The sequence below is a fragment of the Balaenoptera musculus genome, chromosome 6 (genome assembly GCF_009873245.2).
Source record: "Balaenoptera musculus isolate JJ_BM4_2016_0621 chromosome 6, mBalMus1.pri.v3, whole genome shotgun sequence".
NCBI classification, from domain to species: domain Eukaryota; kingdom Metazoa; phylum Chordata; class Mammalia; order Artiodactyla; family Balaenopteridae; genus Balaenoptera; species Balaenoptera musculus.
The window spans coordinates 95,224,015-95,247,617 of record NC_045790.1 but is presented as its reverse complement, the minus strand read 5'-3'; the positions used below and the strand labels follow the sequence as shown (position 1 = coordinate 95,247,617).

The window sequence follows — 23,603 nt, the reverse complement described above, 5'->3', positions numbered from 1 at the left end:
TTCCCCTTCCTATCTCTTAGGAAATTCACTTCAGAAACATCCTAATTACGTTGACAGAAATTTAATCCTTTTGATTGAAAATGTTCCAAACCTTCAAGATGATTTTTTATACTTTCCATAGACTAAAAAAGGGTATCGTAGACTGCATTCAAAACCAATAATATAGATGCTATGTAGCTGGATATTCAAAAGAATACCACTTTAAATAAAAAGTTACTTTTCAGTTCATAATCTATAACTGGAATTCATATACTTGAAAACTGTAGTTTGTTTCCCCTCCAGAAACAAAAACTGAATATAAATGGAGTAGGCTGAGAGCTGTTCCTGAAAATAAAAGGTGATTACAGTTAGAGCTTATCCCATCAAATCTCAAAAGGAGAAGCTGCTAAAAATTAAGGTGTAACATTACACAATGAAAAGAAGTTCACGTGCAAAATAGCCTATTTGGAAACTGGCAGCTTGAATCTATTCCTTAATAGAAACTTGAGTGAGAGCTTAAAACACTATTAAAATTTTCAAAACAAGGATACCCCTTCTTACTCAGTGGGAATGTAGGGTTGTTTTTCCTCCCTAAACCCTAGGACTGGAAATCAAGGTGCCTGGATCCTAGTTCTGGCTCTGATTCTAACAAAGTGTGTGCACCTGGGCATTCATCTAATCTCTCTGGGACGGTTTCTCTCTTCCATAAAAGAAGAGGGATGGATTAGATTAGATGTTTTGAATCTTATTTTCCAGCCTGGCACACATGAAGGATGTGTAATAGAGGTAGTAGGTCATTCAGTCTAGTGAGTCTCAAAGTAGGAAGGTAGGGGCATAGGGAACATGAGAATTCCTGGGGGATCTGTGTTTCAGGATGTTTTCCCTTTGCGATCTCCATCCATCTCTTTGCCCTCCTTGCCCCCTCCCAAGAAGACATGGTGACTCCTATTCTTCACAGCACTGAAAATCACTGGGCTAGATGATCTCTTAGGTCTTTTCCAGGTCCAGCCTCTATGATTATAACTCACTCAACAAAGATGATGGTTACTTCAGTACTCTGACCTAATTAATATTCTGATCAAATTAGTACTCTGACCTAATTAAAACTGAGTCTAATTCAACAAAGGCATGGTTTACATAAAAACTCAATTTAAATGTATTAAAATACTTTCTTTCAAAAAATAATGCAATCTTCAGTACCAAATTAGGTCTTTTCTTCGTCTTTGGCAGGCCCAATTAGTCAATTTACAAACAGGATGGAGTATGAGAAATTTTGTTTATCTTTCTTTTCTCTGCTTAGAAAAGTAAAATCAGAGTTGTTGGCAGTTTATCAATATCATCCTCTCTTTTCTGTTTTTATATCAGTAGAAATACACCAACCACCAAAGGATGATATATGCAGTACATTTCTTTACCCCAGTTATGTTCTATGGCAAGGATCTCTTAAAATCATCCTATCTTCATCACTTTGTCTTATGAAAAACTATGTATTCATATCATCTCGGCCGGATCCAATGGGGAGGAGAAGCAATTATTCGAATACCATGCATTAAGGGAAAAACAACAAAAAACAATTGAGGATGCCCTTGCCAATGATGTATTTCTTAATAAGTAACTATCTACATCATATCATATGGTAGATTTGTGGAGATATATCTTGTATAAAGGAGTTCTGTTTGAGAAAAATCTTTTCAACTGATTGATACAGAACTTGTTAATTCCTTAGTATTTATAGTATTTATTCCTTAGTATTTAGTTATAGTTTTTCATGAATGAACCTTTTAAAAAATACCTTAATGTAATAAATTATCATACACTCCCCTTGATTTTTTCCCCTAGGCTTAGAAATTTATTTCCTTTATCACATGCTAGAGTATTTATTTACAGATGTTAAGTATTACAGCTTTGTTTTGGCTAAAGGAATAAAGATCAAAGTGCTCTTTTCCTGTAGATAAAGAAAACCAATCAGAAGAAGGCTGATTGAAATCAGAACTTTTGTCTTTAATATCTAAAACTGTGGAGATAGTCAAACTAGAAAAAATCTGAATGGTCTTAGTTGATGTCTAATACTGAGAATCATAAAGATAGTATTTTCTCCCAAAAGTTTTCTGTTAAAAACAATCCTGACTGATTAAAAAACAAAATAATAACAAAATCCTCTATTAAATAATTAATTTGCTGGCACCAACTTGTAGAGAAGACCAAACTCCCTGGCAGATTGGCAATCAATATTCATATCTGGTGGATGACAATATCAGCTTCTGGGCTTAACAGAGGTATTTCCTCTGCCTAGAACCTCCCCCTTCTCTGTCTGAATTATAAGGAACTCTTTTGAAATAGGATTTTTGGTTTATATGGGGTAAAAACAAAGGAGAATCATTTGTTAAAAAAATATAATTAGGGACTTCCCTGCTGGTCCAGTGGTTAAGACTTCATGCTTCCAATGCAGGGGGCGCGGGTTCGATCCCTGGTTGGGGAACTAAGACCCCACATGGCGCGCACCACAGCCAAAAAAAAAAAAAAAAAAAGTGTGTGTATATATATATATATATGTATATGTATATATATATATAAAATTATTTGTCCATATACACATTCATCTCCGTGACAAAATTAAGAGATCTTTAAAGAATGACACAAACTTTTGCTCTCTACTCATGGCGAAGGGGAAACAAACTTTGCTGAATGTTCCATCTCAAAATAACCACAGTTAGGGGGTCTATATAATTTTATGCTAACAAACATGCTAGGTGATGGCACTGCTCTCAGTCAATTCAGAGTTGAAAGAATATTGATGATTTTATTACACCAGGGATTCCACTTATAATTTATCACTTCAGAGAATCTAAAGCAGCACAGTAAATCACTTTGTGAACAGGCAGCTACAGCAGAAAAGGTTAGTGCTTAATGGTAGCTGGATATAGTTTCAGATCCTGATACCCTTATGTATTAAGTAATGTGGGCAACCTATTTGACTTCTCTGGATTTCCTCATTTATAAAAGAAATAATGATATTTACCCTCACAGGACTATTGTAAGAATTAAGTGAAACAACTTACAAAAGCACTCAGTACCACGGTACATTGTAAGTACTTAATAAGTGACACTCATTGATGACAGTCTGCACATTCTTATGCATGTGTGCATCTATGTGAACACAATGGATGATGTAGAAATGGCTTTACCTTATTATTGACTTTAAAACAGGGTCTAAAAGATCCTCCACAAAATACTCAAAGCAGTATTATGTATTCTACAGCAATCCAACATATTCAATGGCTAAATAATGGACAAACTGTGTGAGTACAAAATTTGAGAAACTATGCAAAATAGTATTGGCAGAGAGTTTTTTGCTGGGCTCTCAAAAATGAAACCAAACATTTATTACAGTATCTTTCATAAACTTTTTGAAAGCAGGAACTATTTTATATATCTTTGTACCCCTCTTAGTGTCTAGACACTAGGTGTTCAAATATTTGTTGATAGAACTATAAATTTTCATCTCAGTGAAGTCATCTGATTTCATGGCATCTAGAACCTAAGCCATATGACTTATACAAATTAATTCGATGAAAGTATCAGCTAACCATGATCTAGTTGAAAAACCAGAGACCTGATCTATACTAGGAAACTTTCAGACTATTCTTTTGTAGATCAGGAAGTGATTTAACATGGGGAAAATTTAACACAGGGAAAACTAACTATAATAAAAATATTTTAAGTACCTGATGTATTATAAATCATATTCAGACCACCCCTACTAACCATGATAACAGATGGACTCTTAAGAATAAGCTCTGTTGGATAAACATCCTGATTATCTCTAACCTTTTCAAGTATTATGGTTTTTTTTTAAAAACTGCTACCATCTATGATTTTCAATAGCCAGTCACTCACATGAATATAGAAGAAAAACAATTATGCAGCTATGTCATCCAAATGCTGACAGATGGGTTTGGCATTTTTGTTGTAGACAGTGCAAAACTTCCAGAGTCATGTGAGGGGCACTGTGGAATTTCTTACATGACATCACACTGACCTTAAAGCGTAAACTGCAAATACAGTTTTATTGTTTTTGTATGAACCACAGGATTGCCTGGCAAGGCAGCATGTTCAGTTATAGTGAACACCTGCTGGACTGTTGAATTTTTGCTAAAGCACATACACGATTTTGGCATCAACCACTGCCGCAGTATGGATGTAATTTTTTAAAAAGTTAAAATAGCAAATAATAAATATGGTATCTGGCAGTAGTATATCCTCAGTATCGTTTGTACAAAAACACAAAATTTAGAGTTAGTTGCCGATAATTTTTCATAATTTAATTATCCCGAAGAGTTACAATAATTCAGCTAAAATTCTACCAAGCCATTCTTCAGAAAACCGTTTTCTAAATTTAAATGTCACAACGTTCCTATTTGGTTTGAGTTATCAAAGCAAAATATAAATAAATAAAAAATAATTCACATTCTCAATCTGCATTCTTCTAAATGAAACTGCTATAGGATTAAATAAGAGAGAGATTTTCAGTTTAGTACCTCGATATACACAAACAGGAATTCAAAATTTCCTAGTTCTGCTTTCTCAGTGCATACTGACTAACCTTCTTCCCCATGACAAACTTACTTTGCTGTCAAAAACAAATCAAGAGTTTTTAAAAGTATGTCAATGCAAAAACAAAATGCACAATCACATTTTAAATGTTTTACAGAAATCTTTTTTTTTTAAATGAGAGGTAACCTATGTTAAAAAAAAAAAAAAAACTTATTTTTAAAAAAGAGTTCTCTCACAGTAGGCTGTCATGTGCACTTCTGAGCCCATTACAGGGTAAGGAGAAGAGGAAGGTTTTGTTAAGATAATTGGAAGAATGAGGCTCTGTGGTTCAAAATGACCAGAAGGGGGGGGACGAGGGGACACTGTGTGCCTTCATGAAAGATCACTCAGCCTTCCTTTTAATCAGACAGACTTGAGAGATGGGAAGACACCGTGTCCCCATCTCCAGCTCAAATCACTGGAAACTAATTACGGGTTGGAACTCAGAAAGGTAAATAGAAAAAACTCTGGAGTCAGATGACAGACAGTACCATTTCCTTAGCTATAACCTGCTACATCTTGATCTCAACATAAAATGGAGATAATTAACCTTCTTTTCAAAGTTGTTAAAAGGATTAAAGATCATGTATACAGAAATAAATACGTATGTATTGAAATGTCTGAAGAAATATTTACTAAAATATTAACAGTGGTTATTTTTGGCTGGCAGATTTATGAGTACATATTTTATTTTCTTTATGCTTATCTGGATTTTCTAATTTTCATAAATTAGTATTACTTATATAAGTGGTACATGTAAGCCACTTAGCACACACAGTGCTGGCACACAGACTGCCTCAAAAATGGTGGCTACCATCATTATTAATACAAAAAAATAAAAGCAAAGTATCTTCTGCTCTTTCTTCTTGTTTCTGGATGCCTCTTTATGGAAGGAAAGTCATGAAATGAAGTAGCTTGCATAACACAAAGGCCACAGCAGACTTCCCACTCCTGAGCCAAAGGAAAGGTCGCAGCTTAGAGTAATGGGTCTTTATGTGTTTATGACTTAGTGTTGGGAAGAGCTGCCTAGCCATGGGAAAGCTCAGCTAACATGATGATTTAGCAAAGCAAATCAAAATGAAATTTGTCCTGGTCGTACAATAAATTAAAACATAAAATACCACCTACCTTCCTAGCTAATGTGAATTATGAGGATGCTTTGAAGAACAAATACTTCCCAATAGAACGCCCAGATCCAACAAAGTGATTAAGATTTGGATTTTTTTTAATGTGTTAATGATTATACAAGATAGCAACCTAGCTCATCTAAATTATTTTATTATTGAAGTATCTCAACTAATAATTCACCATAGGCTTGAAAATAAAGACCTTGGAAAAACCACCACAGAGAGTTGTTTAACCAAAATTATAATTATTATAATTGCAGGATTATCACACATAAATGCATTTGTATTTGCTGTAGAAGAAACTGCACATTTTCAAGAATTCTTTGAATTCAGCTAGATTTGGTAACAAAATGTTGTCACCTAAAATGAGTGTCAATATTCCTTTGATCTCAACTACAGAGTCAAGTAATCCCTTAGGGAAAACAGACTGAAGTTCAATGCTTATAAATAAATAATTCAGGGGATTTGGGCTTTGAAGAGTATGAGGCTTTTGTTGTCTTGACTAGTGCTTCTAGATTTTTAATAAGACTTTTCCATTCTCTACTTTCTCTTTATGTTTGATATACAATCTAATGCTTGGGAACATTTTCAAAGCTTTGGTAGTTTTAAATTTCTTGTAAATCTGATAATCAAACTTCATTTACATTGATTTCTTAGAAAACAACAAAAAAATCCTATCCAGGTTCAAGCACAACAGTAAAAATGAGCTAGTAACAGTCTTTTTTGCCATAATATTGGACTTCGCATATTATTTTAAAATTATATAGCTTCCAAACAGAATGGCACCTTTATTCCCTCCTTTGACCCTCCTCTGCCCCCAAAAGAAGTTAGCTAAACATCTAGATTTTCATAAATTGCAAAAAATGAGGCACAGAAACTAAAATCTAATTATGCTTTAAAAAAAAAAAAGTATGTAAATAATTTGTCTGGCTTATATCAACATTTTCTTACTCTGGATCTGACAGTTGTATGTAAGCAGTAAAGTTAGTGTTGTCTCCTCCTGATTAATGTAGAATTTTAAAAATTAAAAAAATAATGCCATTTATTAAGTAGACTAAAAATGAGAGGTGGGGTGGGAAGGAAAAGCAGGAGTTGAGGACACAAGTGTCTAGGCTGACTTTCAGTTTCCTTTTTGATAATTTTTTTAAAAAACGGAATTCTTTCTCTACTTTGTGTTGCCTGAGAACCACTATGGTTTTGTAAAGTCTATAACAGTAATTATATTTAATCACCACGAGTACATTTGTTTTAAGCCTATGAATACTATGTTAGTAATACTAAACTATCTCCATTGGCTTATTTGTAAAAAGAAAAATATATTATATATTTATATTCTTATAAAGTTAACATCGAGGGCCGAGGAAAGGGAACGAGAAGCAGTGTTTCATCACAGTTCCTCTGGACTCAATAACCAGACTGGGGTCTTGCTCAAGCCACCTGGTCAAGCAGTGTCTGAGGAAGAGTCATAGGAGGCAGAGACGATGAAATTGCCGCTGTTGGAGTGCCCGGCCACTGACTGGGCGGCCTGCTGGCTCAGATTGTTACAGATAAGCACCAGCTGGTTGCTCTGGGCCTCGGACAAGGTGCTGCAGCTCTGATACACACTGAAGTTGGTTTTCCTGCCAGGGATGTTCCCCTTCTCGCACATGGTCTTCACCATCTTGGCCAGCTTGTTCTTGCCGAGGGCCTGGCAGTTGTACCAATGCAGAGCCGCCAAGTTCACGACTGGCTTAATGGACAGGTAGAACGGGGCATCCTCGTAGCGCATAGCAGGAGGCCGCCGCTGGGCATACTCCTTATAGTCTTGTACGGGGCAGGTCTGTGGAGCATGCTGGGTGGCATACACACGGGAGTCTGTCCCCCCTCTCTTGGTTTTGGCATTTAGGTCACCAGTGTCTTGACCCATCCACTCCAAGTACTCCAGCCCCGTTTCTGTTACCCGGAGCCGAATATCACCCCACTTTAAGGTAGACCCGTGGAAGCCTGTACAGTGCCCAAAAGCTTTTGTGTTGTTGAGCCAGACGAGGTTGAGCAGACCCTCGGGGTTATAGCGGCTTAGCAGTCCCCTTTTCCGCAGAATGAGCTCATCAGCAAAGGTGAGCTTCATGGACTTGTGTGGCTTATTTCCTTTTCCTTTGCAGCGGAGTTCAATTTGCTTCTGTTTCAGGGCCTCTTGGGAGCGCTTGAATTCCTTATCCCTGGTGATACTGTAGCCATACCTGTGTTCTTTTAGGTACCGTTCAAGTCCACACTGGTAATTGGCCAAGCTGTTGGGTTCATACTCGGATCCATCCTTCTGCCTGGCATCCACAAAGAAAGAGGCCAGGTAGGCATCCAACTCCTTGCAAGGGATGACATAAATCTCTCTTGTTTCAGAAGGATACTTGGAGATGAGGAACTCCCGGAAATTGCGGAGCGCGGTCTGCGTGCTCCGGATGGTTTTCTCATTCTGCTCCCTGCTGAGCTCAGCTGCTCTTTCATCCTGGTCTGCAACAAATTGGGGAGGGGAGGGATAAAGAGGGTGTTGATGAGTTCAGACAATGCACTTTCTACTCTGAAATAAAGTTTCCTTTTATAATGAAAAAGAGAAAGAAGGAATCAATTTTACAGAGATCACTAATAAATGTTATTTACATACCTGTTGCATTATAATAGCCAACTTCAGTTTCACAAATGATGTACTAGACAAGAGACGGCCCACTACAATCAAAATGAGCTTCTCATGTCATTGGCACATAGCTTAGTGCACGAAGATTTGTGGAAAGAGTGGGATTAGAGGCAGCCTTCGTTTTAGGAAAAAAGACAGAAGTGTGCTATTTACCCTAATGCAGTGTGCGAGGGTCCCATCAGAGCAACACACTTATTTAAAATCACTTCATTTGTGAAAACAGAGGTTGTACTGGTTCCATTTTATTGAATTAAACAAAAATATTCGAATCTGTTATTTAGCATTATCTCTAGAGATCTATATTTAAAAATTACTAAATCGATCATTTACAGCAGTTAACGAGACACATTCTACAGCAATTCAGGTAAACGTGGTTTATAAATATTCTATATGTAATTGCAGGGCAGTTTGTAATAAATGATAAAAATATTTTGTGTTTTGCAAAATGAAAACAGACTCATAGATACAGAGAACAAATGGGTGGCTGCCAGACAGGAAAAGGGTGGGAAGGTGGGGCAAAATAGGTGAAGGGCATTAAGCGGTACAAACTTCCAATTATATAAATAAGTCACAGGGATGTAATACACAGCTTAAGGAATATGGTCATTAATACTATAATAACTTTGTATAGGGACAGATGGTTACTAGATTTATTGTGGTGATCATTTCATAATGTATGCAAATGTCAAATAATTATGTAATACACTTGAAACTAATATAATATTGTACATCAACTATGTTTCAACACAAAAGAATCTGGTGTTTTGGGAAAGTAATGAGGATAAAACTTCACAGCTATAAAGACAGGACAATGAAATTTGAGTAAGGCTATTATAATCAAGATGTAAGGAAGGGGTATGTCTCTTGGATAGTTTTACTTTATTAATTTATTATTTATATTTTGCCACCAAAGACTGGAGGTGCCTCTTTCCATTATGGATCACCCATGATTAAGTAGTGTTGCTCTGGAGTAGTGGTTCTCACATTTTAGTGAGCTTCAGAATCACTCAGGATGCTCTATCAAAATCAGATTCCTCTATGCTCAGGATGAGGTTCAAGAGAACACACTTTGAGAAAAAAGATCTAGTGCTTATGGCTTATGAAGGAAGCCGTACTCTGTTTTACTAGATTTCTTTTTTTACAATGATTAAATTCAGTGATATCATTTAAATGATTTTCTCTCAGTAACATGTAATTTAAATTTGGGATGTTAACATTAACAATAAAAACATTTTGTCAAAAATGACCACAATTATGTCAGACATGGTCCGGGTGGAACTCAAAAGAGAAATTCTAAATATGAAATTACACAATAGAAAAAAACAGGCTATCCTATTGATGTTGAGAGGCCAACACTAAGGTTAATTTAAAACAACATAAAAATGTAATTTCTGATTCTAAAGTATAATATAAAATTATTTTGTTTATCCCAATTATCTTATTTAGGAAAACTTTAGATTAATTTTTAAGGCTGCTCAGTGAGAAGTCTTTGAAATAACCACATACAATAAGAAAAATAAAATTTCGAATAAACTGAATTTTATTCACAAACACTACTTTTTGTATTACTATACACATTTATGAATGTCCGCATTATTTTAAAATGACAGTTGTAAGGGAAATTGCCAAAGTTCTCATAACTTTATAAAATGAAATGAACTAAAAATCACTAAACTAGCTTATTAGATATTTTTATAGGCACATTGTTTGAGATCATATTTCCAAAATTCAAATACACAACAGTATATTTTATGCTTCATTAGACTTAACTTTTGGCTATGCCATCTTCTTCCAGTTGAACAATAAAGATGTGTATCTTTCCATTAGAAAGGTGAAGCCACATGTAACCTTTTACCATGCTAGCTTCCCTGACTGTTTACATGCAAAGCCAAAGGGGTCAGCACATCTGTTTATTGTGGCTACTGGTTCAAATATCTATCACAAGAGTCTTCAAACTTTAAACAAAGACTTTCTAAGAAATAAACATTCAAAGACAACTTCAGGGAAAAAATTTCCAGTTCTTCAACTTTCACATGGAATCTTTTCTAAAATTTAGTTTTCTGAGATGAAGACCGTGTCCATCCCAAACCTACTGTGTTACATACTCTGGGGAATTAAAGACTTTGAGGAGCCAAACAAAATTTATAAGTTATAAATCGATGATTAAATCCAAATATTGTCCACATTCTTGTCCTTCTCTGTCTTATACACATTCTGATATAGGTGAAATTTGCCATTGCAAACAGGGTATTTGGCCTGAATTAAGGTGTATTGAATTCAGGATTTTTGAAAGGGTTTTAGGTTAGTGAAGTTGATTCTTTTAATTGGAACTGGAATATTCTGCAGGACTGCCAAAATGTTCCAGATAAAGTAGAAGCTTAAATTTTTATTTATTTTTTTCATATTTAGCATGCTTTTGTTCACAAGATGCCTAACAACTATTATCAAATCATATGAAATACTGATTCTAGTTACAGTCAATCCTCATTTTATAAAATATTCAATATTTTCTACCTTTTTACAAAAATAAACTGACTGAAACAGATCCACATTATTAGCACCCGGCTAACACACTCACAGTTGACCAACACAACAGCACTGCTTCAACATCCTCAGCCCAGCCTCATTTCCAAGCCTTTTTTTCTCCTTTCTATTTGGTCTCAATCTTAGTTAAGAACCTGTGATATGGTGATTTATAACAAAAAATATATATATATATTTGGTCTTCGTCCGGGTTCTTGGCACAGAGCTCCTAAAAGCCTTAGAATTTTCTGTGATGAGGGTGATAAATGTGTCTTTTGTTAATGTTCATGAGGTGACTTCTGGAAAGCACCTACGGATGGATAGGGGCTGGTTGTCAGTGGAGGCAAGCAGGAGATTTCTGGATTGGAACTTTCAGTCCTACCCCACTCCTCCACCTTTGGGGAGGGGAGAGAGGCTGGAGATTGGGTTCAAACACCGATGATTTAATCAACTGTGTTTGTGTAATAAAGGCTCCATGAAACCCCAAAAGGACAGGGTTCAGAGAGCTTCCCGGCTGGTGAACACGTGGAGATACGGGGAGAGTGGTACACCTTGCCCTAAGCATCTCTTCCATGTGGCTATTCCTGAGTTATGTTCTTTTATAATAAATTGGTAATCTAGTAAGTAAAATGTTCCTCTGAGTTCTGTGTGCTGCACTAGCAAATTAATCCCTGCCAAGGACGGGGGTCTTTGTAATCTTCTATTTATGATGGGTCAGTCTTATAGGACTGAGCCCTTAACCTGTGGAATCTGATGCTACCTCTAGGTAGATAGTGTCAGAAGTGAACTGAATTACAGAACACCCAGCTGGTATAGGAGAATTTCTTGGTGGTGTGGAACCCCTCTACTGCCCAACATCAGAACTGGGTGTATAACTGTAGAGCCATTCCATCTGTAGGAAAATAAAAGTAGAGTGTCACAGTATCGTATCCTTTCTTAACAGCCTGGAATTCACCACAAGAGGAGGTTGGGAGGGTAGAGAAACCCTCATTCATTTTGCATGAATAGGGGGAAGTAAATGGCTTTAAAGTCAAGTAATAGTAATAACGTTTTTTGGCTAATGACAAAATCAAATAAAACCAGGGAAGATTGATAATAAAATATAGAACTGTTATAATTATCTTGCATTTATCTCTAGTTGTAGAAATTTTTCTGATCCACTTCCTTTTAAAAACTTTTTGTTAGGTATAACATGCATACAATAAAGTAGACCAGTCATTAAGTGCATGCAATTATTTTTCACAAATTGAGTCCCGTGCCTAGATCAAGAAAAAGAGTATCAGGGACTTCCCTGGTGGTCCAGCAGTTAAGACTCAGCACTCCCAATGCAGCGGGCCCGGGTTCGATCCCTGGTCAGGGAACTAGATCCCGCATGCCGCAACTAAGAGCCTGCATGCCGCAACTAAGAGCCTGCATGCCACAACTAAACAATCCCGCACGCCACAACGAAGGTCTCCCGTGCCACAACTAAGACCTGGCACAGCTAGCTAAAAACACAACATAACATAAGAAAAAGAGTATCACTAGCACCTCCGAAACCTTCCTCATGTCCCCTTCTTCCAGTTGCTCGCTCCCACCAAGAATAACAGCTATCCTGACTTGAAATAGCATACGTTTGTCTGGCCTATTATAACTTATATGAATGAAATCTTAGAGGATGAACTCTTTTGTGTCTGGCTTCTTTTGCTCAACATTATGTTTGGAAGTTTCATCCATATTGTTATGTAGCTGTAGATAATTTATCTTCTTTACTGTGTAACATTCCATTGTGTGAATATATCACAATTTATTCTTCCACTCTATTGAACATTTAGGTAGTTTTCAGTTTAGGGCTATTTCCAATAAAATTGTTATGAACACTCTAGTAGGTGTCTTTTGGTGAGTCACATGGATGCATTTTTTTGGGTGTATACTTAGAATTAGAACTGCTAGGTCATAGGAAATCACGTGTTCTGCTTTAATAAATACTAACAACCAAGTTTCCAAAGTGGTTGTACCAACTTGCTTTCTCCATGACTGTGAGAGCTCAGATTGCTCCATATCTTCAGCAACACTAAGTAATGTTAGTCTTTCTTATTCTAGCTATTCTGTTGGGTGTGCAATGTTACTGCACTGAACTTTTAAATTTTCATTTCTCTGATGACTGATGAAGCTGAACAGCTCTTCATAGGTTTATTGGCCACTCAGATATTTGCTTTTGTAAAGTGCCTGTTAAAGTTATTTTCTACTGGACTGTCTGCCTTTAACGGTTTTTTTAAATTTTATTTTATTTTATTATTTATTTTGGCTGTGCCGGGTCTTAGTTGTGGCATGTGGGCTCTTAGTTGTGGCATGTGGGATCTAGTTCCCTGACCAGAGATCGAACCCAGGCCCCCTGCACTGGGAGCGCAGAGTCTTACCCAGTGGACCACCAGGGAAGTCCCTGCCCTTTACTGTTTGCAGGAGGTTTTAACATATCCTGCGTATGAGTCTTTGTCAGATAAATGTATTACAAGTATCTTCTCTTGAGTCTGTGGCTTGCCCTTTCACTTTCTTAATTGTGTTTTTTAAAGAACAAGAGTTCTTAATCCTAATATAGTCCAATTATCAATTTTTTCCCTTTATGATTCATGCTTTTTTGCATCCTGTTTAAGAAATTCTTATTCCAAGATCATGAGAGATCTATTTCTTCCAAAAGCTTTACTGTTTCAGTCTTTACATTTTGATCTGCCATCTACTAGAACATCCACCTATATGTTCTAAGATAGAAATTAAAAGTAATTTTTTTATATGGACCTTGATCCTTTTGATTTTAATACAATTTGAATAAGCAATACAGCATATGGTACAGTATCTAAAAGCTACAAATGGGTAGAAAGTAAAAGTAAGTCACCCTCTCATCCCATCTCCCTGTCACCATATTTCCCTCTACATGGCAACCAATGTTACCAATTTATTGGGTATAATTTTGGGATTTTCTATGCACACACACTTATTCCTCTCCTTTCAAAAAAGGGTGGAGGAATATACTATGCATCTTATTCTGCAACTATGCATCCTATTCTGCATTTTGCTTTTTACCATTAACAATGTATTAGAGATAGCTCTATATCATTACACACACAGTTGCCTCAATCTTTCTAATAGCTGTAAATAAAGTACTTTATATGGATATACTATATTTATCTGATTCCCTGCTGATGGATATTTGCATTATTTCCATCCTGCTCCTATTATAAACAATGTTGCACTGGTATCCTTGTATACATGACATTTCCTACACATGAGCAAGTATATATACACAATGAATTTCCAAAAGTAGAACTGCTATATTGCTATTGCCCTGTACATCTGCTGTGTCAATTTAACTTCTGTGATAAGGTATGAGAGTGCTGGTTTAATCATATCTTCCAAGGTATAAGGTATTATCAAACTTCTTAATCTTTGCTTATTTAATTTGTAAAATATACATTGTGGTTTTTAAATTTTCATTTCTTTTATGATAAATGACATTTAACATTTTTCAAATACTTATTAGCCCCCTATATTTTCTCATTTTCTTTCTGTGGATTCTTTCTGTCCTTTGTCCATTTTTAAAAATATTTATTTATAGGAGCTCTAGATATATTTAGCCTTTTCTTATTATTATTATACTTAGCCCTGTGTAATGTATATAAAGATGTGTATATGCGTATTTTTTTTTTTTTAGTTTGCCTTTTGTATTTGTGACTTTGTTACATTTATGGGATTGAATTTATCTGTTTTTAAAAATATTTCCTACATTTTGTGTTATACTTAGACATATTTTCCCCACTGTGAAACCATAATACAATTCTTTTGTTTTCTTCAAAGCATTCTTAATTTCATTTTTATTTTATTTATTTTGGCCACGCCACGTGGCATGTGGGATCTTAGTTCCCCCACCAGGGATTGAACCTGTGCTCCCTGTGGTGGAAGCTGAGTCTTAACCACTGGACCACCAGGCAAGTCCCTTCAATATTTAAAATATTTGATCATCTGAATTAATTTTGGTTTAAGGTAGGTACCAACTTATATTTTTTCCTAGATAGCCACCTAGTTGTTATCAATAAATAACAGTGGTGATTGTGGTTGTAGAGAAGTCAATGGTCAGCATAATCTTTCTCCCTTCGGGGTCTCTTGATTGCACTTTGGGGGTGGGAGCTGGGTAGCTCAATGACTATTTCTTTATCTGTGAATGGCTACAATTTTACTAGGCTATATTTCAGTGTTGATCACTGGGCACCCGTCTTTTTTTCTGGTACACAGTGTGCCCTTTCGAGTCATAAATTCACGCATTTCTCCACTGCCTTGTTGCAGTGGCAGATGACTTCCCATAAAGATGGCAAGTGTGTATGTGGTCCTCTACTCAGTCTTGCTTCCTCTGCTACTCTCTGCTGTCAAATAGGGTCCAGGGAAGCTCTGACCACCAACCCAAGCTCCCCATTCCAGTTCTTCAAAAGTGATTGTTAATTTTGCCACTCAGCAGTAGAAAACTGAGGTCTCATACCTTCATCTGAGAGCTACAGTCACATTTCTCTTGGTATCATATCCAAATCCCTGTTTCATTGCTGTGTTTGGCAACCCTTCTTTATATACTGTGGTTCTAGCAGAAGACTTTTAGTTTATTTGAGAAAATGTTTGTTTCTGTTTCTCTTTCTTGTCTTGAAGTGATTTCAAAGAGAAGTCAGAATTATGATCCAGCTCTTTGCATTTGAATGAGATTGCTGTCACTTCCAGTCCCTACACTTGGTGCCTTGCACTTAACAGAGATCCCATAAATGTTCACTGAATGCTTCCTGATCCATGAAATCTACTCTATGAAGAAGGGTAATATTCCTGAAGATTTTGGCATTCATCAAAAACTCAGCAGTCAAACTTCATTAAATTTTGTTTGAATGTACGTGGTAAGAAATAGAACTTGGATTCTAAATAGCAACAAAAATTGTTTTCAACACAAAAGAAGATAAAGATCACTTTCAATTTTCTTAAGAGAAGTATGTATATGGTTCAGCAGACAAACTGAATGAGTCACTGTCATTAATGAAGAAAATGCACTGAGATGAGCAAAATGGTTTTACTATATCAAGGAAGTTGTGATTAATAACAAATTTTAAAAGCTGAATGTGGATAAAATCCCAAAGGTCTAGAAAACTGAACGGAGAAGACAAGGGAGCAACCCAAAATATGCAAGTACAATTTTTTTTTCTAAGCAGATCAGGTATTTAACAATTGGAAGCGAAGTTTTAAAGATGGTGAATGAGTAGGCATTAGAATCGTGTTTCCTATGGCTCTCGTGAACCTAACACACCTAACAGTCTAATCACTGTATGTGCCCAGACCTAAAACGTAACTTAGCTCTGTCTCCACAAACTTGCTCTTCCACCCAGCCAGTGCCTCCACCACCTACCTACGTGTCCAAGCTGAAACCTGAGCACCATCCTTGACACCTGCTCTCCCCGCCTCCTACAGCTAATCCATCAAGTCCTGCTGGGCCACCTCATTTCATGTGCACTTAATGAATAACTAAAACATGTTAGGAATTAAGTAAAAACTGGGTTTAAAGGATGAGTGCTTTTGTGGAATTTACCATGACAAAATGACAAATGCTATGAAGAAAAATAACAGGGTACTGTGAGAAAGAATAAGTGACCCACTTAAAGACCTGAAAATGAGAAGCCAGTCATACAAAGTATAGGAGGAAGAGTAGAGGGAACACCACATGAGAAGTTCCTACAATGGAAACTGAGTTTGAGGACCTGAAAGAATGTCAGTGTGCCCAGCGTGAAGTGATCGAAAGGAGAGTGGTACAATGAGAGGTCTGAAAACTCACAGGCTGGATCTCGCCGGGCCTTGTCTCTAAGTCATTATTAATGACTTTGTATTTTATCCTAAGAAAACTAGTTGTTCAGAAAACTACATGGTCAGATTTGCATTGCTCTGTTATGATATAAACCTATCTCCTCCCATGCTAAGAAAATCTTCAATAAACTCTGCTTTATATAAGTAGGGCTGAGTTCACATCTGGATGATCGGGTGGAAAACATTCCCAGACAATGAAATGATCCATAATCGGAACCTTCTTGATGGAAGCAGAAGGTCAGAGCCAGAGGGAGCTCTAAGAGAATATCCAAGTCAACCACCACCTCCCCTTCTCTCCTCCCCGACAAAAAAAGAAAAGGTATTAGAAAATGTGTGAAGTTTTAAAGCAGACAACTTTTCTATACTTATTTAGTCTCTATGCCCCATTAATTACATTATTTTTTCATGTATTTATCATTTGGGAATCCTGAGTACCCAGCATATGTTCCCGTACAGCAGAGCTACCAAATGAAGACTGGTTATGAAGATTGTCTGAATATGTACTATTAAAAGAATTTTAAATCCATAGATCCTCCACATATATTTTGAATGACTGAACATCTCAGGCTGTGACCTGAGTTTGATATAAAAAGGGAGAACTTCTGGACATGCATGGCTTTCAAAAATGTATTGTAAAAAGGTCTGCCTTTCCCCAGACCTTCAGTTTGTATTACCTTCCCTCTCCCCACACCATAGCCTGCTGGGCTACTATTTCAGTGGTGCTGGCTGTCACTGTATCACTAGTATGGTTTTGGTTTTAAGTAGGGAGGTTGGATAAACTCTGTATGCAGAAGATGTGAGTGACCTTGGTTCTTTGAATAAGTGGTCACATTTCTTGCCTGTACCATCCTCGAGAGCCATAATATTTATTACTAAAACTTACTTGAAGTTTCTCAAAAGGGGAAGAAGCCATCCCATAAACCCAGTGTAGTGAAATGGGTCTTTGATAAACGTAGCCAACAGACTGAAAAGTTTTAGATTACTGACTTCCAAGAGATCTGTGACCTGGAGCAGGGCCCCAGGAAGAGCCTCAGCACCAGCCCAGGGAATCTTTGGAGAGCCTGAGTAAAGCTTTTATGCAGACAGCTTTTCTGTACTTATTTACATAGTCTCCATGCCCCATTCATCCAATTACTTCCTCCCTTGTTAGGAGATGGCATGGAAAAACACATAATTAGTGCCATATCTTGTGTTCTCATTGAATTTCAGGAGATTTATGTTAGATTTAAATTCAGATCCATTTGCTTCTATTGCTGTGGTGCTCAATTTAACAAAAAATAAACTTAGCTATCACATCCCTTTTGTGATTTTATTAAAGCAATACATCTGAAGCAATAAGAAACATTTCCTGATGTTTAACTTCTTTTTAACTCATTCAAGAAGAGTATTTTGTCTTTTTACTTGATAATGATGTTTAAATTCTCTTTATAAATCAATGAATGATAAGTCCATGAGCTTATTAAATAAGAATATATTTTAAATTTGAAAAGTAAAAAAAAGCAAAAGAAATCTGGTGAGTAGACGTATTTATGAGGCTGCAGTTGGAATTAATATCTAATCCACATTTGTGGCACAGGCTCCAGGTTCTATAGGAATTCAGAAAGAAATAAAAGAGAGAGAGAAGTCAAAAAAAGAGTTTGAGCTGGGTTAGAGCTCTGTTTCGGGGAACAGGGACTTGGGTTAGGTACTAAAGGATGGGTACCATTTGGTTAAGTGGAACAGGAGGGTAGGGCATTCCAGGAAGAAACTGCATGAGCAAAGGGAAAGGTATGGGAAGGCTTGCGCTCATGAGGACTGTGAAACACCGATCCTGGTTTGGGGGTTAGAGTGGGAATAAAGCCAGGCCAGTGAGATGGACAAATGGAGGGTCTTATATGGTAATTATAAAGATATACACCAAGGAGAAGAGACTGAATATGCTAAGTGCAAAGGACCTCCACATGCCAAACATTTGAAGGTACTTTAAAAAAAAATAAATCAACACCCCATTTCTCTACCTCTGACATTCTTTACTCCCCTTACGCTGTTATCTTCTTCCATACTCCTATTACCACCTGACATAATACATATTTACTTGATAACTTGTTTAGCATCTGTCTCTGCCCACTCAGTGGGCTGTGAGCTCTATAAGAGCCAGGACTTCGCTGCTTTATTCCCAGGGTCTGAAAAAGCACTTGAGAAGTAGTAGCATTCAATAAACATTTGTTGACTGAAATAACAACAAAGCTGAAAGGAAAGTTACTGAGATAACTCTATGTGTGTAATTACACAATCCACTTTAGACCAACTATACTGACTGCATTGAGAAAGGACTAAAAATAAAAATCGGTGACATAAAATTAAATTTTGGGTCCCACAATCAGAATCTCAAAGTCACCTTATCCTTTATTAAGGTTCTTCAGAGTTAGCTGTGGTCAGGGCAGGTGATCTGGATGTCTATAATAATGAAATGATTTATAAGGCCACTGGAAGCTTTTCCCAGGGCTAATTTCTCAGGAAATAGAGACCTATCAGCTCTCACACAAATTGCTGTAAGACAATATCTTTATCTTAACTATCAGGATAAGGAAAAAACAAGTAATACTTTAACAAAAGTCCATACCAGAATTAATATATCCATAGAATCAAGGGACAGCTCCCTCCCTCCAATGCTGACCTCCACTTTATTTTAAAAAATATTTATTTATTTATTATTTTTGACTGCGTCGGGTCTTAGTTGTGGCACGTGGGATCTTTCGTTGCGGTGCGTGGGCTTCTCTCTAGTTGTGGTGTGCAGGCTCCAGAGCGCACAGGCTCTGTAGTTGTGGCACGCAGGCTCTCTAGTTGCGGCACACGGGCTTAGTTGCCCCGCAGCATGTGGGATCTTAGTTCCCCGACCAGGGATCGAACCCGCATCCCCTGCGTTGGAAGGCAGATTCTCTTTTTTACATTATTTATTTATTTATTTATTTATTTATGGCTGTGTTGGGTCTTCATTTCTGTGTGAGGGCTTTCTCTATTTGTGGCAAGCGGGGGCCACTCTTCATCACGGTGCGCGGGCCTCTCACTATCGCGGCCTCTCTTGTTGCGGAGCACAAGCTCCAGACGCGCAGGCTCAGTAATTGTGGCTCACGGGCCTAGTTGCTCTGCATCATGTGGGATCTTCCTAGACCAGGGCTCGAACCCATGTCCCCTGCATTAGCAGGCGGATCCTCAACCACTGCGCCACCAGGGAAGCCCTTTTTTTTTCAAATTAATTAATTTATTTGGCTGCCTCGGGTCTTAGTTGTGGCACGTGGGATCTTCGCTGTGGTATGCGTGATCTTTCGTTGTGGCGTGCAGGCTTCTCTAGTTGTGGTGCACGGGCTCCAGAGCACTTGGGCTCAGTAGTTGCAGTGCGTGGCCTTAGTTGCCCCACAGCATGTGGTATCTTAGTTCCCTGACCAGGGATCAAACCGGGTCCCCTGCATTGGAAGGCGGATTCTTAACCACTGGACCACTAGGCAAGTCCCCTGACCTCCACTTTAAAAAGAGATTATACTGACGTTATGGTGTCATCTATTAGGTACTTCTTCTATACACATATTCATTTGATGTAAATTTTCTTATGACTCTATGTTCAACGAAAATGATCTTGGTATTAAAAAAAATATGCCCTGGTTGGTAATCTTACGAATAGGCCTACTTCAATTTTATTTGTCAGGGGTTACAAAACTCGTATTTGCCAACATTCATGTTTCATTTTTTAAAATAGCAATATCTCCTAACCCCTGCAAATTTATTTCAAAAAACAGTGAGGTATATTTACTTTAAAGGTGGAAAACAAATTGAGATTACCTTATAACTACCATAAAATGTATTAAAAAGTCAGTGTCTTCCTTCTCCTTTAAATACCCAAATCGTTGCGCATTTCAATGCTTTTTCCTAAAACTTTAAAACGCAGGCTATTGTCTAGGATTGTTAACATCACTAACTGAAGCCAGACTTGTACGCTATTATAGCTGTCTGACCAGCAAATTATTTTTATGCTCAGTTAATCTTCTCCAATAATGGAAGTAAAGCACATTTCTTACATACACATTCATGAGCATGAAAAATTAGCACAATAGTACCAGTTAGTCCGGTATGATTTTTGATAGTATTTTTCACTGAAGGAGATATCACTTAAATAAACATTAGTCACCTGCTCATTTCTCCTGGTTGTACGTCATGTGACTCTAGAACCTCTGGAGAATTCTCTCCTTGATAAAAATTTAGAAATAAAACAGGGCACAAAAATTACCAGTATTTATTTATTTTTTAAAACTTTGGGTTTATTTATTTATTTATTTATTTATGGCTGTGTTGGGTCTTCGTTTCTGTGTGAGGGCTTTCTCTAGTTGCGGCAAGTGGGGGGTCACTCTTCATCAAGGTGCGCGGGCCTCTCATTATCGCGGCCTCTCTTGTTGCGGAGCACAGGTTCCAGATGCGCAGGCTCAGTAATTGTGGCTCACGGGCCTAGTTGCTCCGCGGCATGTGGGATCCTCCCAGACCAGGGCTCGAACCCGTGTCCCCTGCATTGGCAGGCAGATTCTCAACCACTGTGCCACCAGGGAAGCCCACCAGTATTTATTAAATAAACAAAGTGCAGGCAAAAACCTCTTCCTCACCTATATTCACTGTTGTCTGTATATATGAATTAAATCAGGCCAAGGTGCTGCGTTTGTTGGAAGGTAAGGTGAGACATCACTTGTGTAAAGACTAGGTACTAACCTTGCAGATCCTCACAACAAGGAATTAATTTATGGCCAACAGGGTGCAGGAGTCTCCATTTTTAACAAGTTCTCGGGTAGTTCTAATACAGCTTCGGTCTAAGGGCATGCTTTGAAAAACAGAGCTTCATCTCTCCTTCCCCCTAGAAGGCCTAAAAAATGACTCTTCTTTCAAATAAGTCTCAGCCCAAGCCTCAGTTACAGCAGGTGACACACAGCTGGGATGGCAGATTTCCGGATCTGAACGTTTTTATGTCCCAGGCAGAACAGTTGCTTCATGAATAAATAATAAATGTTTAAAAGTGGCTTCTGTTTCAGTGAAAAATACTATCAAAAATCATACTGGACTAACTAATTTTGTTAGTCAACAAAATAATGAATGAGTCAATTACTTCCCTCTGAAACCCACTGGATTCAGATTTTTTCTTTCATAATGTCTCTGAATTTATTAAGTTCAACATTGTCTCCCTAATTGCCAAAGATCATTTTTAAAATCTAACCTTGCCTGGTCCCTTTCAGGGCAGTTGACGTAGGTAGTGTAGTTAATGGTTAATGGCTCCAGCTTTGCCAATAAGAATGCCTACATTCAAATCCCAGCTCTGCTGTTTAACCATCTATGTGAATCTGTATAAGTTTTTAAACTTAAGCCTCTGTTTCTTCAATTGTTAAATAAATATAATAATTGTACCCATTTCTTAAGAGTTGTGTGAGAATTAAGGTAGGAAAGCAAACCACTTAGCTCAGTGTTGGACTCATAAATCATCTAGTTCAACTCTTTATAAATATTGCTGCTGAGAAATGTGTTCCAACCCACTAAATCAAAGTCTTCCTACTTCACCTGAGTCCTCCTCTACTGATGCTTTAATTTGCAACAAATATTTACTAATTCTTCCAAGATAGATCTATAAAGGCCACCAATGTTGGGCATTTGTGCAAAACTGAACATATCCTGCCATGGGCACATGGAAACAACTGGAGTTAATATCTATATCTAAAACAGCTCTCAGGAGACCTTCCATTCCACATGACCTAGAATCCTAAATGTATTTATTTATTTTTGACTGCATTGGGTCTTTGTTGCTCCACATGGGCTTTCTCTAGTTGCGGCGAGCGGGGGCTACTCTTTGTTGCGGTACGTGGGCTTCTCATTGCGGTGGCTTCTCTTGTTGTGGAGCACGGGCTCTAGGCGTGTGGGCTTCAGTAGTTGTGGCACACGGGCTCAGTATTTGTGGCTCGCGGGCTCTAGAGCACAGACTCAGCAACTGTGGTGCAGGGGCTTAGTTGCTCCGCAGCATGTGGGATCTTCCCAGACCAGGGATCGAACCTGTGTCCCCTGCATTGGCAGGCGGATTCTTAACCACTGCGCCACCAGGGAAGTCCATGACCTAGAATCCTGTGATTTGACACACTTAGTGTGTTACTATAAGAAGAGACATTATGTGACTGTATGAATTCAGTACAGTAATAAACAAAGGTATAATCATGGAATTCTCTCTTCTAAGAATGCTGCTCTTTTGGACTAAATGAAGAAAATGAAGGTTTCTCCTCAATTGCTCCTTCCACTCAAAAAGAGACACAGCATCCCAGGTGTGACCTAATAAGCCTTGAGGGAAGCCCTGTTAGCTAGGGACAGCTCGAGGCTAGCCACATTTGCTTAGAAGGGAGTAAATTCAAACAGGCTTCACAAATAGAGGAGATGTGGCATTCAGTGACAACTAAGAAGACACAAAAGGCAAAAGTGGGACCAGATGACAGGAGTGAATAAAAACCAGATGAAGCTTCTCAAATCTCAAACTTAATTTCAAGTCACATAAAAGAAATTAAGCATTCCGAAGGTGAAAAGAATAGAACAAGAGAATAAATATTGTACTGGATTAATCACAATAAGACTTTCGTCTTGGCCAAAATATATTCTTAAATCAACTTTAGAATGTGGCTGCATTTTCAAGCTTAGCAGCACGAAACCCACATGACTGTAATTAATGTAATAAATCATGTTGTGGAATTTTCTACAGAATCTGACAGCACTGATACATTGCTTATTAGAGACTAGAGATTTCTCGTGCAGTTTTTTATTATACTGCCAGAGACACTGAATCAAGAGTACCTTCTGATGTGTCTGAA

General features: G+C 37.5%; 1 protein-coding gene across 4 annotated transcripts in view; it reads right to left on the bottom strand.

Annotated features, from left to right (window-relative positions):
• The window catches only part of KIAA1958 (KIAA1958 ortholog), a 166,923-nt gene that overhangs the window by 36,242 nt on the left and 107,078 nt on the right, over window positions 1-23,603 (bottom strand). Inside the window, exon 3 of one of the 4 annotated variants that reach the window (XM_036855988.1) lies at window positions 8,103-8,186. The exons of 2 other annotated variants lie outside the window; for them this stretch is intronic. In XM_036855988.1, coding sequence (XP_036711883.1) covers window positions 8,103-8,186 — 84 coding nt within the window. Of the gene's footprint in view, window positions 1-7,002; window positions 8,187-23,603 lie in introns of those variants that run through there. One more of the 4 variants, XM_036855985.1, reaches the window with a different exon arrangement.